This window comes from Fusarium keratoplasticum, chromosome 6 (assembly GCF_025433545.1).
Source record: "Fusarium keratoplasticum isolate Fu6.1 chromosome 6, whole genome shotgun sequence".
Taxonomy (NCBI): Eukaryota; Fungi; Ascomycota; class Sordariomycetes; order Hypocreales; family Nectriaceae; genus Fusarium; species Fusarium keratoplasticum.
In genome coordinates, this window is record NC_070534.1 from 228,017 (window position 1) to 240,268 (window position 12,252).

Consider the following 12,252-nt stretch of genomic DNA (forward strand, 5'->3'; position numbering starts at 1 on the left):
CAACGTAGCAATTTCTCTCTTCGCAAAACGTCAATTCCTGTGTTGGCTTTTTCCGGTCGAGGACATTGTCCAAACCAGACGGACAAGTGTCCGTCAAGATAACCCAAAAGTTCCCCGGAAATTTCTGGGGTTGTTAACCCAAAACCTGGTCGAGACTCCCCCAAGTGGATGTTTCTCCAACCGTGCACTGATGCCGAGCCAATAAATGTGCGGCAGCATGTCCCTTTGATGGGGTGACTTTGACGAACACGGTGGACGGATTAAGCGGATATTAGTCCGCTAAACTCTTGCGACTATCCCCCGGATCTAACTCATCTCGACTATGGAGTCATGATGGAGATGGGACCATGCGGGGTACGGGGTAAAGGAGCCGGCCCTCGGTTTCCCCGTGCGTGCCCGACACGAAAAGTCTTTGGCATAGGTCTAGTTGCACGACACGGCACATGGTAAATAGCGCCCTCGACCCGATCTTGATGCAACCTCCGATTTCTTATAATATGAGCTGGCATCTACCCTCATCATTCACTTCTTGTCTCCTCATCCTCACCATCCCTTCAAGATTCCTCTGCTCAGAGCTTAGATTTTGACAAACATCACCATCGCCTTCTATCGCAACATGACTGCGCATAGCATTGCTCTTGAGAAACCTGACGTTGTCATGGTTGACGACATGGACATGGATCGCACAGTTCCTGACCATGAGAAGGCTCCTCAGGCCAGGACGATTGACAACATACGCGTCCTGGGTCTCACCGACGAGGATGCCGACTTTTACAACAACACTACCCCTGAACAACGCAAGAAGATCATCAAGAAGGTACTTCAGAGCATCAACAAGATTTGATAGCAAACTTCTAACTTGCCCTACCACAGGTTGACCGCCGATTGGTTCCCCTTCTCGCCGTTCTGTACCTCATCTCACATCTCGACCGAGCAAACATCGGCAATGCCAAGATTGAAGGACTGGTTGAGGACCTGAACCTTGTTGGCAACCAGTACAACATTGTTCTGAGTCTCTTCTTCATCCCTTACATTCTCCTCGAGATCCCCAGCAACATTCTCTTGAAGAAGTTCACGAGGCCATCCGTCTATCTTGGCAGTCTGGTCACGATCTGGGGTGTCATCATGACTCTCCATGGCGTCGTCAAGGGCTTTGGCAGTCTTCTCGCTGTCCGCATCCTTCTCGGTGTCTTCGAGGCAGGATTTTATCCGGGTGCCGTGTACCTATGCACATTTTGGTACATGCCCAAGGACCTGGCTACTCGTATTGCCTACTTTTACTGCACAAGTGCGCTATCTGGTGCCTTCTCCGGCCTTCTTGCTGCTGGTATTGCTCAGATGGATGGAGTCGGCGGGTATGAAGGCTGGCGATGGATCTTTATCCTTGAAGGCCTCGCAACTATTGTCCTCGGAGTCATGTGCTATTTCCTCCTCATTGACTCCCCGGCCTTATCTGGAAAGTGGTTGACTCCCGATGAGATCCGCTTTCTCGAACTCCAGAGCTTCATCAAGCAAGGTGGCCGATTTTCTCAGGAGTCCGATGACAAGAAGTTCGACTGGCATGACATGAAGATGATTCTCTGCAACTGGCGACTCTATCTTCAGGCCTACATTCTCCTCTGCATTTCAGCTTGCTCCTACGGAACCAAGTTTACTCTTCCTTCCATCGTCAAGGCCATGGGCTTCACCAACACCAACGCCCAGCTTATGACAGTTCCCGCGTACGTTGCTGGCGGTATCTCTTCTGTCTGCTTCGCCAAGATTTCCGATCACTTCCACTGGCGAATGCCCTTCGTTGCTATTCCTCTGGCCCTCATTGCCATTGGATACTCCGTTGTCATGGGCTTCCAGGGTGATATGACTGGCAGCCATACCGGACCAGGATACTTTGCCCTTGTGCTCACCTGCATCGGTATCTACCCTGTTCAGCCCGCTGGCAGCAGTTGGGCCGCCAACAACCTTGCACCTTCGAGCCGAAGAGCCATTGGTGTCGCCTTCAACATCTGCGTCGGTAACATTGGAGGCATCATCGGCTCCTACATGTACCTGGACAAGGAAGCTCCCCGCTACCAGACTGGTTTCGGCCTGTCACTTGCTTTTGGCGCCTCTGGAATGCTTGTTGCGCTGCTCCTCGAGCTGAGCTACAAGTGGGGAAACAAGACAAAGGCGAAGTTGTCTGAGGAGGATATTCGATCTCGATACACCGAGGAGGAGCTTCTGAAGCTGGGCGATAAGAGTCCTCTCTTCAAGTACACCCTGTAAAGAATTGCGACGAAGTACTTGAGTAACCCTTCAACGTCGGCACGTATATAGTCACTGGTCTCATAAGTAATGCCAAAGCGGTCGCAATACCTTGTTCATCTCACAAACGGCGACTAGAAACAATTAGACTAGTACCTTCAGGCTGGGGTCGAATTGTAGTCGCATCATAATAAGTGAGTGACTTAAGCTTTCACTCTTCTCCATCAAAATTGACCTTGTCTGTGTCTCCAACGGTTGTCTTCCAAGCTGTCCCACCGGGGAGGATCTCGTGTTTCACATTCACTTAGGCAACAAGACTCGATGAGGGCCCATAAGGGGTCTTGAGAGCAGCCCAGCGAAAATGGCAGTAGTAACACAACGAGAAGTCTCGCATTCACCAACTGCTTTACGAACTAGTTCATCTTAAAGATGTTCATTTGTGTGAGGGAAGGCCGCAGAGATTGTTCATTCAAAGGTTCAGTGTTGAGACATGGCAAACCATCAAATCTACACTCCACATCCTACGTTAAACGTCATATCTTGCCCGTCTCGCCCCACTGATAGGCATCACTGTGAGAATGAGTATAGTTCTTACCGGATTTCACTAGGGAAAAAAGAGCGCAAATACTTAGATTTCCGCCTTCGTAGGGACTCTCCATGCTCCAAAGTAAATCCGTACCCTATACAGTGAATTACTAGTCGGAATCACTATCTATGATTCCGAGTCGTGTTTGTTGATGACGGATATGATGAGTGACGGTGTGCAAATGCTATTTCATGGGCTCGGCCCACAGCGTGGGCGGATTAATATCCGCCAACGTCGCTAATCCGCAAACCCGATTCATGCCGCACCTGAGTTAGGACCGAGTCATTATGGATCTACGGATTTTACGCAAGGAAATCGCTATAACACTTGGTTTAAAGAGCATCACGATGTCTCTAAAAGGGCAAATATCCCGACTCTCACTCATCTCAGCATCGAACCATCCTCACAACATCTTCCCTCAACACAATGCCTCTTCAAACTCACTTTACCCTCAATACTGGGGCAAAGATCCCAGCTGTCGGCTTCGGAACATGGCAGGCTCCCCCTGGCCAGGTTGAGAAAGCCGTCGAGATTGCTCTCCGCAGCGGCTATCGCCACATTGATTGCGCTTCGATTTATCGAAACGAAGTTGAAGTCGGCGATGGTATCCGGAAAAGCAGTGTTCCCCGTTCAGACATCTTCATCACTGGCAAACTGTGGAACACCAAGCATGCTCCTGAGGATGTGGAAAAGGGTCTTGACAAGACACTAAAGGATCTTGGTACCGACTACCTAGATCTATTCCTCATGCACTGGCCTGTGTAAGTCCCCCCGCATGTATCCTTCTCTCGTCCGGGTACTGATAGTTTGTAGTGCGTTTAAATCCGGCGATGACTGGTTCCCTATCGACTCAGATGGTGTCTTTCAGTTGGCCGATATTGATCCTGCTGTCACCTATGCAGCCATGGAGAAGCTCCTCGAAACTGGCAAGGTCCGCGCCATTGGCGTGTCAAACTTCACAAAGGACCGCCTAGACAAGCTTCTGTCCAAGACTACAACGGTGCCTGCAGTCAATCAAATCGAGGCCCATCCTTACCTTCAGCAACCTGAGCTCTTTGACTACTGCAAGTCCAAGGGTATCCAAATCGCTGCTTACTCCCCCCTTGGAAACAACCAAACCGGTGAGCCTCGAACGGTTGACGACCCTCTTGTCGCTGAGCTCGGTAAGAAGCTGGGATTGGATATCGGCCAAGTCTTGTACTCGTGGGGTGTCCAGCGAGGGTCTGTTGTATTGCCGAAGAGTGTCACTCCTAGCCGCATCGAGTCCAACCTCCAAGTTGCCGAGCTGCCTCAAGATGCCTTCAAGCAGCTGAATGATCTTGAGAGGAACAAGCGATACAACTGGCAGACGAGATGGGGTTATGATATTTTCCAAGAGCTAGGAGAAGAGGAAGTTAAAAAGGTGGCAAGGGAAACAGGCCCTGAGAACTTAGAAAAGTTTGGAAAGAAATAGAGAGATGTATCATTAGGTTAAATATGTACTTTAACTATTATTCAATCATTCCATGATGCAAACTGAGCGCTTTCAGCTTCTTTGCTGGATGCGGTTGGGTAGAACTTCATCGCATAGGTGACTCAGCTTCAGCGACGCGAATGCGTATTCTATACGCGTACCCATTGTTAAGGCGTCTATTCCTTGATCCTTGTTGCTAGCCTTGGCGTCCTCGACCATTGGGTGGCTGGCCTTGGCAGAAAACAGTGATTTCACGAGGGTCCATATTTCCCTGCCAGTATCGATGCAGGTGTGTGGAATACAATGACCACAAACCACAACGCCATTGGCAAAAGTGAAAGATACCATTCAACAGGTAAGGCAAGTTATACTGCTCAACACGACGGGAGTTCTGATATTAGGTAGTCACAGATTAAATATGAGCCACAGTAACAAAAACAGTTATCAACACACAGCTATAGTATTACGGACTACCGTAGAACATCATGGCGGAAAATGCGAGCTGGCTTCACCGGAATTCGGGTCTTATCCCTCACTTCAGCTCAAACATCCGCTTTCCCTTCAACTACTTTATTGGCCCTTCCATGCACTCTGAAGCATTTCCCGCACAGTGGTGACTTTGATGTCAGGGAACTGCTTGTTCAGCAACTTTTCATCGGGAAAGTCAAAGATGCTCTCGGTCACCCAGATTCCAAAGGCCGAGAAGAGTTTCTGCGCCCATTCTTTGGGGAAATACGAGTATGCGGCAACCTGACCTGGAAGTTCAGTGATGCTGCCGGCCTTAAGCTTCTCCACGCTGTCATAGGTGACAGTGAACTTCTCTCCTAATCCCATGTGTGGTTAGATCTCTGCAGTTCTCGGCCAGATGGTCGATCTTACCTCCTCGAGCTTCCTCAGCAATCTTGACAAATTCCTCCCACGTGTACTTTTCACCAATTGCATAGGTGTTTTGTTCCCACTTGGGGAGGTCGAGCGCCGCAACCACAAACTTGGCCACGTCTTTGGTGTAGGTGAATGACATTTTCTGCTTGCCGTCACCGGGGATCGAGGCATGCCTATTAGCCATGTCGACGACGAACGTGGTCTGTGGGATGTATGTTTCGACGTTCGGCATAGCATAGTACTCGAGGAACCACCCAACATTGAAGGCTGTCCATTCCAGCTGGGTCTTATCTAGTTCCGTGTACGACGCCACGTGCTGGAAGCCGTGGGGAAGAAGATCGAACCACCTGCCCAACGCTGTCAGCATACCGGATCATGAGTCTCAGGTGATACAAGTTGACGCACTTGAGCTCAGGTCGAACTGCCCAAGTGCTTGTAACGAATCGCTTGGTGGGCTCGCTCTTGTCGGCGGCCTTGATGAGATTAATCTGGGCCTGGCCCACGCCAATAATATGGAGAGCCAGTGCCGAGATAATGGTGTTAATCTCATGCTTTTCTAGGACAGCTTGAAGCGCGTCGACATCGTCATAATCGACAGCGATGACGGGCGCGCCAAGGTCAACACCATCGGGGACTTGCACGCAGGGGGTTAGCTTGTCCGAAGGCTAGTTCTTGGCTCGGATCGGGGAGACTTACGGTACGCGATAAGATGATGGCCTTGTGTTTCGGGTTGTCCTTGAGGGCGTCGATGATGGTGCGACCAACACCTCCGGTGCCTCCAGCAACTGCTATGTTGACCATATTGGAGAAGGAAGTTGTCTTGACAGCGTTGTAGAAGCGATGAAAGGGAAATATAAGTGCTTCAAGTGTACCGAAAAGATGCGAAGCCGACACGACACAGGACGAATGACTGGAATGCGTGTATGCTACTTCGGTAAATATAAGTATGATGAGACTGACTGGCGACAGGAAGTATACATAGTTTACATTTGTATTATGAGATTATTGATCGATCCGAATTCACCGCCATGTATTCCGTATCAAGGACCAACAAAACATCTTCGTCCGAGTTTCGGCCGTGATCTACACTCGGGGACCGTTGTGGGGTTAAGAATCGGGTCGATGTTAGGCCGTCAGCGGACGAGCTGCTAAAGTTCAAGACTACGATGATAGGCAAGGGCCCCAACAGTTTATACGTACGAGAGAGCATTGTTTTTAAAAAGCAGGGCCATTTCCGCTCCGGTGTTAACCCAGGCCAAGATTTGGGCAGAATAAGACGGGAAACTACGCATCAGTCCACGCCACCTGAACACCAATCACTGTCACAATCACAATGGTGACCACTATCGCAGTCGCAGGAGGCACCCGAGGCATTGGCCGTGCCATCGCCGAAGCCATCAATGGCAAGGAGAATTACGACGTCAAGGTATTCAGTCGATCAGTAAGTCGCCCTGCATGAGCCGCATCCTGTGTCTGCTGTGAGGCTTTGTTAATCTTCACAGCCCAATCCCGCCCTCGAGGCCGAGAATGGCATCCCCATCATCGCCATCGACTACACCGATGTCGACTCCATGACCAAGGTTCTAGAAGACAATAAGATCGATACTGTCATCTCGACTTTGTTTGTCACCTTTGATGGCAAGCCGCAAGTGAACTTGATCCATGCTGCTGAGGCTTCCAAACACACCAGGCGCTTCATTCCCAGCATCTGGGGTATCCCATATTCGAGAGAGTAAGATAAGCTTATAGCCACTTTCCCAGCCCTCACCACATTCCTTAAGCACTTCTCCAACAACAGGCATAAGCTCACCAATGGTTTTACAAACAGACAAGTGGGCGAGAGGCAGATGACGATTGGGCAGTCTAAGCTCGATGCGGTTGAGGCTTTGGAGAAGAGCACTCTAGAGTATACCCTATTTTACGTGGGATACTTCCTCGACTTCTGGGGGTACCCTCGCGTCCAGTCGTACCAGCGCCAGAACCTCATCGTCGTTGATATCGAGTATAACAGGGCCGCCATCCCTGGCGATGGCAATACCCCCGTCACCTTCACGCATACTTTTGACGTTGCCGAGTTTGTTGCCGCCAGCCTCGACCTGCCTAGTTGGGAGAAAGAGAGCTATGTAATCGGGGAGTCGATTACATGGAACGAGTTTCTTCGCCTTGCGGAAGAAGTCAAAGGTATGCCATCACGAGACCCTACAATCGGCCCTGCTAACCCACCCTCATAGGCGAGAAATTCGAAGTCACCCACGACAGCCTGGATTTGCTCCTATCTGGACAAATCACCGAGTTGCCATCGCATCCATCGCTGTATTCTCAGATGCCCAAGGACCAGATCCAAACCCTCTTTGCCACGTTCGGGGTATGGTTCGAGAAGGGCTTGTTCGAGCTGAAGCCAACGAATAAGACGCTGAACGAGGTGTTCCCCAAAATTCATGCCCGAACCGTCAAGGAGGTACTAGAAGCGGGATGGGGCAAGCAGTAGTGAATTCATAGCTGTGACACCTATCTAGCTTATTTAGACAGCATGAGGCTTGCATGAGTGATCAAGAAGGCTTTGGTGCTATATAAATCAAGTAAAGATAATACCACCGTCAACGACGAGAGTCTGCCCTGTCACGTAGTCGGAGTCTGGCCCACTCAAGAAACTAACCATCTTCGCCACGTCCTCCGGGACACTCGTACGTCCCAATGAAATCAGGTCACCACTATGCTTCTTGATCATGTCGCCCTTCTTGGCGCCATGCACCTTTGCCAACTCCTCATCAATAAGATCCCACATGGCCGTGCCCACGATTCCCGGTGCATAGGCATTTACAGTGATCTTGTGGGGCGCCATTTCCATGGCAAATGCCTGTGTAAAACCACGGACTGCAAACTTGCTTGCCGAGTAGTGGGACAGCATGGGAAAGGACTTCATAGCGGCGATGGATGCAGCCCCGATGAGCTTACCGGGGGAGCCCTGCTTGATCATTTGCTTGGCGGCAACTGAATAACAGTTGAATGTGCCAAAGACGTTGATATCAAACATGCGACGGAGATCATCTGTCGTGACATCGAGAATGGGCTTGACTTGGGCAATTCCAGCGTTGGCCACCATGGTTGTTAGTGGACCGAGCTCTCGAACTGAGGCTGCAACCAGCTCTTCGACTTGGGCAAGGTCAGATACATCAGCGGCATGTCCGTATGCTCGACGACCAAGCTTTTGGATCTCAGAGACTGCTTCGTCGATTCCGGCCTTGTTCGCCTGAATGTCTGTAGGGTGGGGTTAAGACCGAGGTGATCGCCAGGTGATGCATGGGTGTCTTACCATTGATGCAGACGTCATAGCCATCCTCGGCAAGGCGAAGAGCAATCGCCTTTCCTCTAGCGAATACGCGTCAGTTGGTCCTTTCGGAAGAATCAGAGGGCATAAACACACATGCCCCGCGCCGAACCAGTAACAATCACCGTTCGTGGCTGCGAAGTCATTGTCTTCGTGATCTGTAGTAGCCGGGGAAACGTGGTTGGGGTGTTTTCAAGATGGCTTGTAGAGCAAGAACTAGAGCGGATAAAAGAATGGGGCTGGCGGGAAAGGCTGTGGCAGTATTTATACCTTCTGTCTGCAGCAAATCGATGCCAGCAGCATGCATCAGCCTTGATTTCGGCAGTTACAACATGATTCTGGGGGCCTCATAAAGATGATGCATCAGGGCGGGTCAACGGAAGCGGGAAGCTTCGTTCTTGGTGGAAGTAAAGACGAGGGTTCCTAGTTTCATGCCGACTTCATCTTGTGACCTTGATCCGGTTCATATTGCATAACAACCCCACCTTTTTCCTCTGTCGCGAAGTATAAACGGGTTCTTGAACATGCTCCCCGCATCTTCTTCCCCAGGTTCATGATGCGGACCCGATTGAGGGGGTGGGAGAGATGATAATCGGAGCCGATCAAACTTGACCGAGAACCCACTTCCCCGCAAGAGATGGCCCCGCGATCTGCAACCTGCTACAGTAGGAAAGTCCCGTGTCCGTAGTCTCATTGAAGGCGGTTGTCGTGTCGAACTGATAGTGGGCTCTGATCCCGTCAAGATTTTGCTTCTCGATCTTGATAACTCAATGGCTCATACTCCAGCCCCTCATCCTGACCATGCCGCACGCTGCTCTGTCTCAGCAATTATCCACGGTCTTAGCAGATGAAGACTTGAACAACAAGCCAATAAGACGCCTTTCACCCAGTTTTACCTACCACCTAATTCTGCGATGATCCCTATCCTTGACCAGCACTTTGTCTGGTGGTCCTTAAGGCCACCACATTTTGGGGTATTAGGATGATCTGGCTGTACAATTTTCGTCTCAGCTTTTTATAGGTAAACGTGTAATTGAACTCTGCGCTACCTAACTGCTAGTCTACCACCGGTGGGTAAGGGTTGCCAACGATCCCATGCAAGCGAACTCCCCTCGCCGTCAAAGACTCCAGTGCATTCATACCTTGAACTCTTCGGAAAGAACCATTCAGAATACAGCATCTAATGAGTCACGATGATGCTGAAAAAGTGGGTGTTGGTAGGTCCTTCGCCCTGGTTGTAGTTGCCAGCCTTGAAGTAGCTATCCGGTCCATTGAGGTCGAAAGTGTCCAGCTCCTTGTAGGGGCTATCGTTGATGCTAACGGAAAGCTTGTTCTTCTCGTATCGAATTTCGTAGTGGAACCTCTGACCCTTGGGAACCTTGGCGAGGACACCAGTTCTGGCTTGGCTGCAAGTGCGGCACTTCTGAACACCGACGGTGAACTCGCCCTTGGAGTTGTAGTAGAGTTCCATGACTGGCTTGGTGGAGATGGAGTCGTCGATGTGAATCTGGCCCACGACGATCTCATCGTCATTCTGGTTGACGACGAGATCAGCGTAGAGACGGTTGCGAGCATTGAAGGGGCTCCATTTGCTGGGGTTGGCCTCCCGCAGCTCGGTGCGACAGTGCTTACTGTTGGGAGTCGTAACACACTGGGACTTGGCCGGGACCTTCATGGCAAGAGCTCCGTCCTTGCTATTGGTGAAGAAATAGTCAAAGTTCTCAAAGCCGTTGCATCCTTGAAGATCGGCGCTGGAGATGGTCTTGGGCTTCCCAGGGCTTCCGATAGGCAGCTGCAGCTTCCAGTGGGAGAGGTCAAAGTTTCCACCTGGGGCGCATTTGGGGTCGAGTGCGGAAACCTGTGAGAGTTTGATAATGTTGAAAGAAGAGGCCAGAAGGCCAGCCGAGAGAATTTGAACAAAACTGGGAGCCATGTTGAAGTCGTGGTGTCTGAAGGTTAATGGATGAAAAGTTGTTTGGATGAAGTCAAGATGGAAACGGAACGACATTTATACCCTCGAGTCCTTCCTACGTGAGGCGGGATCACCGGAGACGGAGTGGATTATACGGGTCATAGCTTTTTGTTATCACGTTCCATTCTGATGTTCATGCGATTCCTATTTGTTTCGGTGTCTCAAGGCGGTCGACCTCGCACGTTTTGGTCGGGCTTGCTGACAGTGAATGCGACATGATAGATTAAGGACATGGTTTAATGGGCCCTTTGCTGATCAGTACACGAGAAAAAGCAGCACTGACCCATGGAGCTTCCTATCAAAGGTAGCGCTTACAGCGGGTCTCTTGGTGGACCGAGGTTACGAGACACATTCAACGTAGCAAGCGGCTTTGAATAAACACCCGTTGCCATACTCAGCCATGTTTTTATGGCACATAACGGGTATCTTTTAACCCGCGATTAAGACTATCCGTAATAGCTATCCAGGGAATTCATTTCAAATTCATGCAAATTTTAGCTCAGCACAAACACAAGAGTCGTGAGCATGGCCAGGCATGGTATGATACTGGCCCTTATTGGCACGGAATAGATAGAGCCAGCAACATATGACGGGTTTAGCCAATAGACTACCGAAAGAACAGACAGGGCACAAGTTTATGTTCAGAAGGCTTCATTTCTACTACCAAAAGGCTGCACGTCAACACTCCAAGAAGAGCGTGATTTGGTTTTCGAACTCCCAAGCAATAATCACGCAAATTGGAGCCCAAAGTATCTCCAATAAAGCTATGTGAGAGAAGGAATTAAGCACCTGGAAGACTATTTTATCATCCACTCGCAAAGGATGTATTACTTTGGCCTACATTGAGCAATCTCAAAAGTCACCATTGTGTTAGTGTCCGGGCTTGAGCTGCCACGAAAAATAGAAATGTGTGGTAAAATATATAAAAATCTGAGAAAAAATACTCCTGGCTGACTACGATAGTATTAAAAGCCCGCCACTGTGCTAGAACATTATTACCAAATATATTGCTGTCTCCCCATTTGCCTCATTGCATCTGTGTTGAAACCTGGGCGCCATGATGCTGAATACCCTGTACCACGGTGAGCGGAAACAGGGCGGAATTAACTCTTTGATCCGGTTTTAGCCTTCCGATGCCGTGATTACACCTTTATCAACTTATCAATGGGCGTACCGATAACGGAGGCTCTAATGACAAATATTTCTGCTGTCAGAACTGTCAGAAAGGTGAAATTAATAGCTACCCCTTATTAGAATCTACAACTTTCTTTCGCAATTGAAAACATGCAATTACCATCCGCATCTGTCTCAATTCGTCAAGCAACAAGCCCCACGGACTTGGCATCTGTGACCGAGTGTTTCCAGGCTTACACGCAATGGCTTGACGAAGATATTTCTTTTCAAGACTACAGCACAGAGTTAGAAGGGCTCCCAGGGAAATACGCACCTCCATTTGGAGCCCTTCTACTTGCCGTGGATGACGCACAAGATCAAGTCCTCGGGTGCATCGCCTTGCGTCCACTCATAGTGCAAGCCGAATATCGTCAACATCACCCTGTCGACAAACGGTACTGCGAAATTAAACGACTCTTTCTGTACCCAAGCGCTCGAGGTCGCCAAGTCGGAAGAAAACTTGTCAGGGAGGTGTTGAAGCGGGCGGAAGCCGAGGGCTACGACGTGGCACTTCTGGATACGCTGTCCAAGATGACATCGGCCATCAACCTTTACAAATCGGAGGGTTTCGTCGAGGTTGAAGCATACACGTACAATCCACTGCAGGGAGCAATGTA

At 49.9% G+C, this 12,252-nt stretch overlaps 6 protein-coding genes across 6 annotated transcripts; 3 read left to right on the plus strand and 3 right to left on the minus strand.

The window, feature by feature from the left end:
• Window positions 1–616: 616 nt before the first annotated feature.
• Window positions 617–2,262, plus strand: NCS57_00803000 (MFS domain-containing protein; the record flags this gene model as incomplete). The annotated part of the gene is made up of 2 exons (XM_053057860.1): window positions 617–817; window positions 874–2,262. The coding sequence occupies 2 exons, from the start codon at window positions 617–619 to the stop codon at window positions 2,260–2,262; spliced, it is 1,590 nt and encodes a 529-aa protein (XP_052911691.1).
• A 991-nt stretch (window positions 2,263–3,253) lies between these two features.
• Window positions 3,254–4,280, plus strand: NCS57_00803100 (Aldo-ket-red domain-containing protein; the record flags this gene model as incomplete). The annotated part of the gene is made up of 2 exons (XM_053057861.1): window positions 3,254–3,588; window positions 3,641–4,280. The coding sequence occupies 2 exons, from the start codon at window positions 3,254–3,256 to the stop codon at window positions 4,278–4,280; spliced, it is 975 nt and encodes a 324-aa protein (XP_052911692.1).
• A 570-nt stretch (window positions 4,281–4,850) lies between these two features.
• On the minus strand, window positions 4,851–5,963 carry NCS57_00803200 (NAD(P)-bd-dom domain-containing protein; the record flags this gene model as incomplete). Its single annotated transcript, XM_053057862.1, has 4 exons — window positions 4,851–5,104; window positions 5,160–5,509; window positions 5,568–5,796; window positions 5,855–5,963. The coding sequence occupies 4 exons, from the start codon at window positions 5,961–5,963 to the stop codon at window positions 4,851–4,853; spliced, it is 942 nt and encodes a 313-aa protein (XP_052911693.1).
• Window positions 5,964–6,495: 532 nt separating this feature from the next.
• NCS57_00803300 (NmrA domain-containing protein) lies at window positions 6,496–7,650 on the plus strand (the record flags this gene model as incomplete). Its single annotated transcript, XM_053057863.1, has 4 exons — window positions 6,496–6,603; window positions 6,665–6,875; window positions 6,924–7,343; window positions 7,394–7,650. The coding sequence occupies 4 exons, from the start codon at window positions 6,496–6,498 to the stop codon at window positions 7,648–7,650; spliced, it is 996 nt and encodes a 331-aa protein (XP_052911694.1).
• An 87-nt stretch (window positions 7,651–7,737) lies between these two features.
• NCS57_00803400 (uncharacterized protein) lies at window positions 7,738–8,690 on the minus strand (the record flags this gene model as incomplete). Its single annotated transcript, XM_053057864.1, has 3 exons — window positions 8,587–8,690; window positions 8,476–8,531; window positions 7,738–8,420 (listed from the first exon to the last, which is right to left on the minus strand). Exons 1-3 carry the CDS (start codon window positions 8,634–8,636, stop codon window positions 7,738–7,740), a joined length of 789 nt encoding a protein of 262 aa, XP_052911695.1. The 5' UTR covers window positions 8,637–8,690.
• A 980-nt stretch (window positions 8,691–9,670) lies between these two features.
• NCS57_00803500 (Alginate-lyase2 domain-containing protein) lies at window positions 9,671–10,423 on the minus strand (the record flags this gene model as incomplete). The annotated part of the gene is made up of 1 exon (XM_053057865.1): window positions 9,671–10,423. The coding sequence occupies one exon, from the start codon at window positions 10,421–10,423 to the stop codon at window positions 9,671–9,673; it is 753 nt and encodes a 250-aa protein (XP_052911696.1).
• Window positions 10,424–12,252: the final 1,829 nt, after the last annotated feature.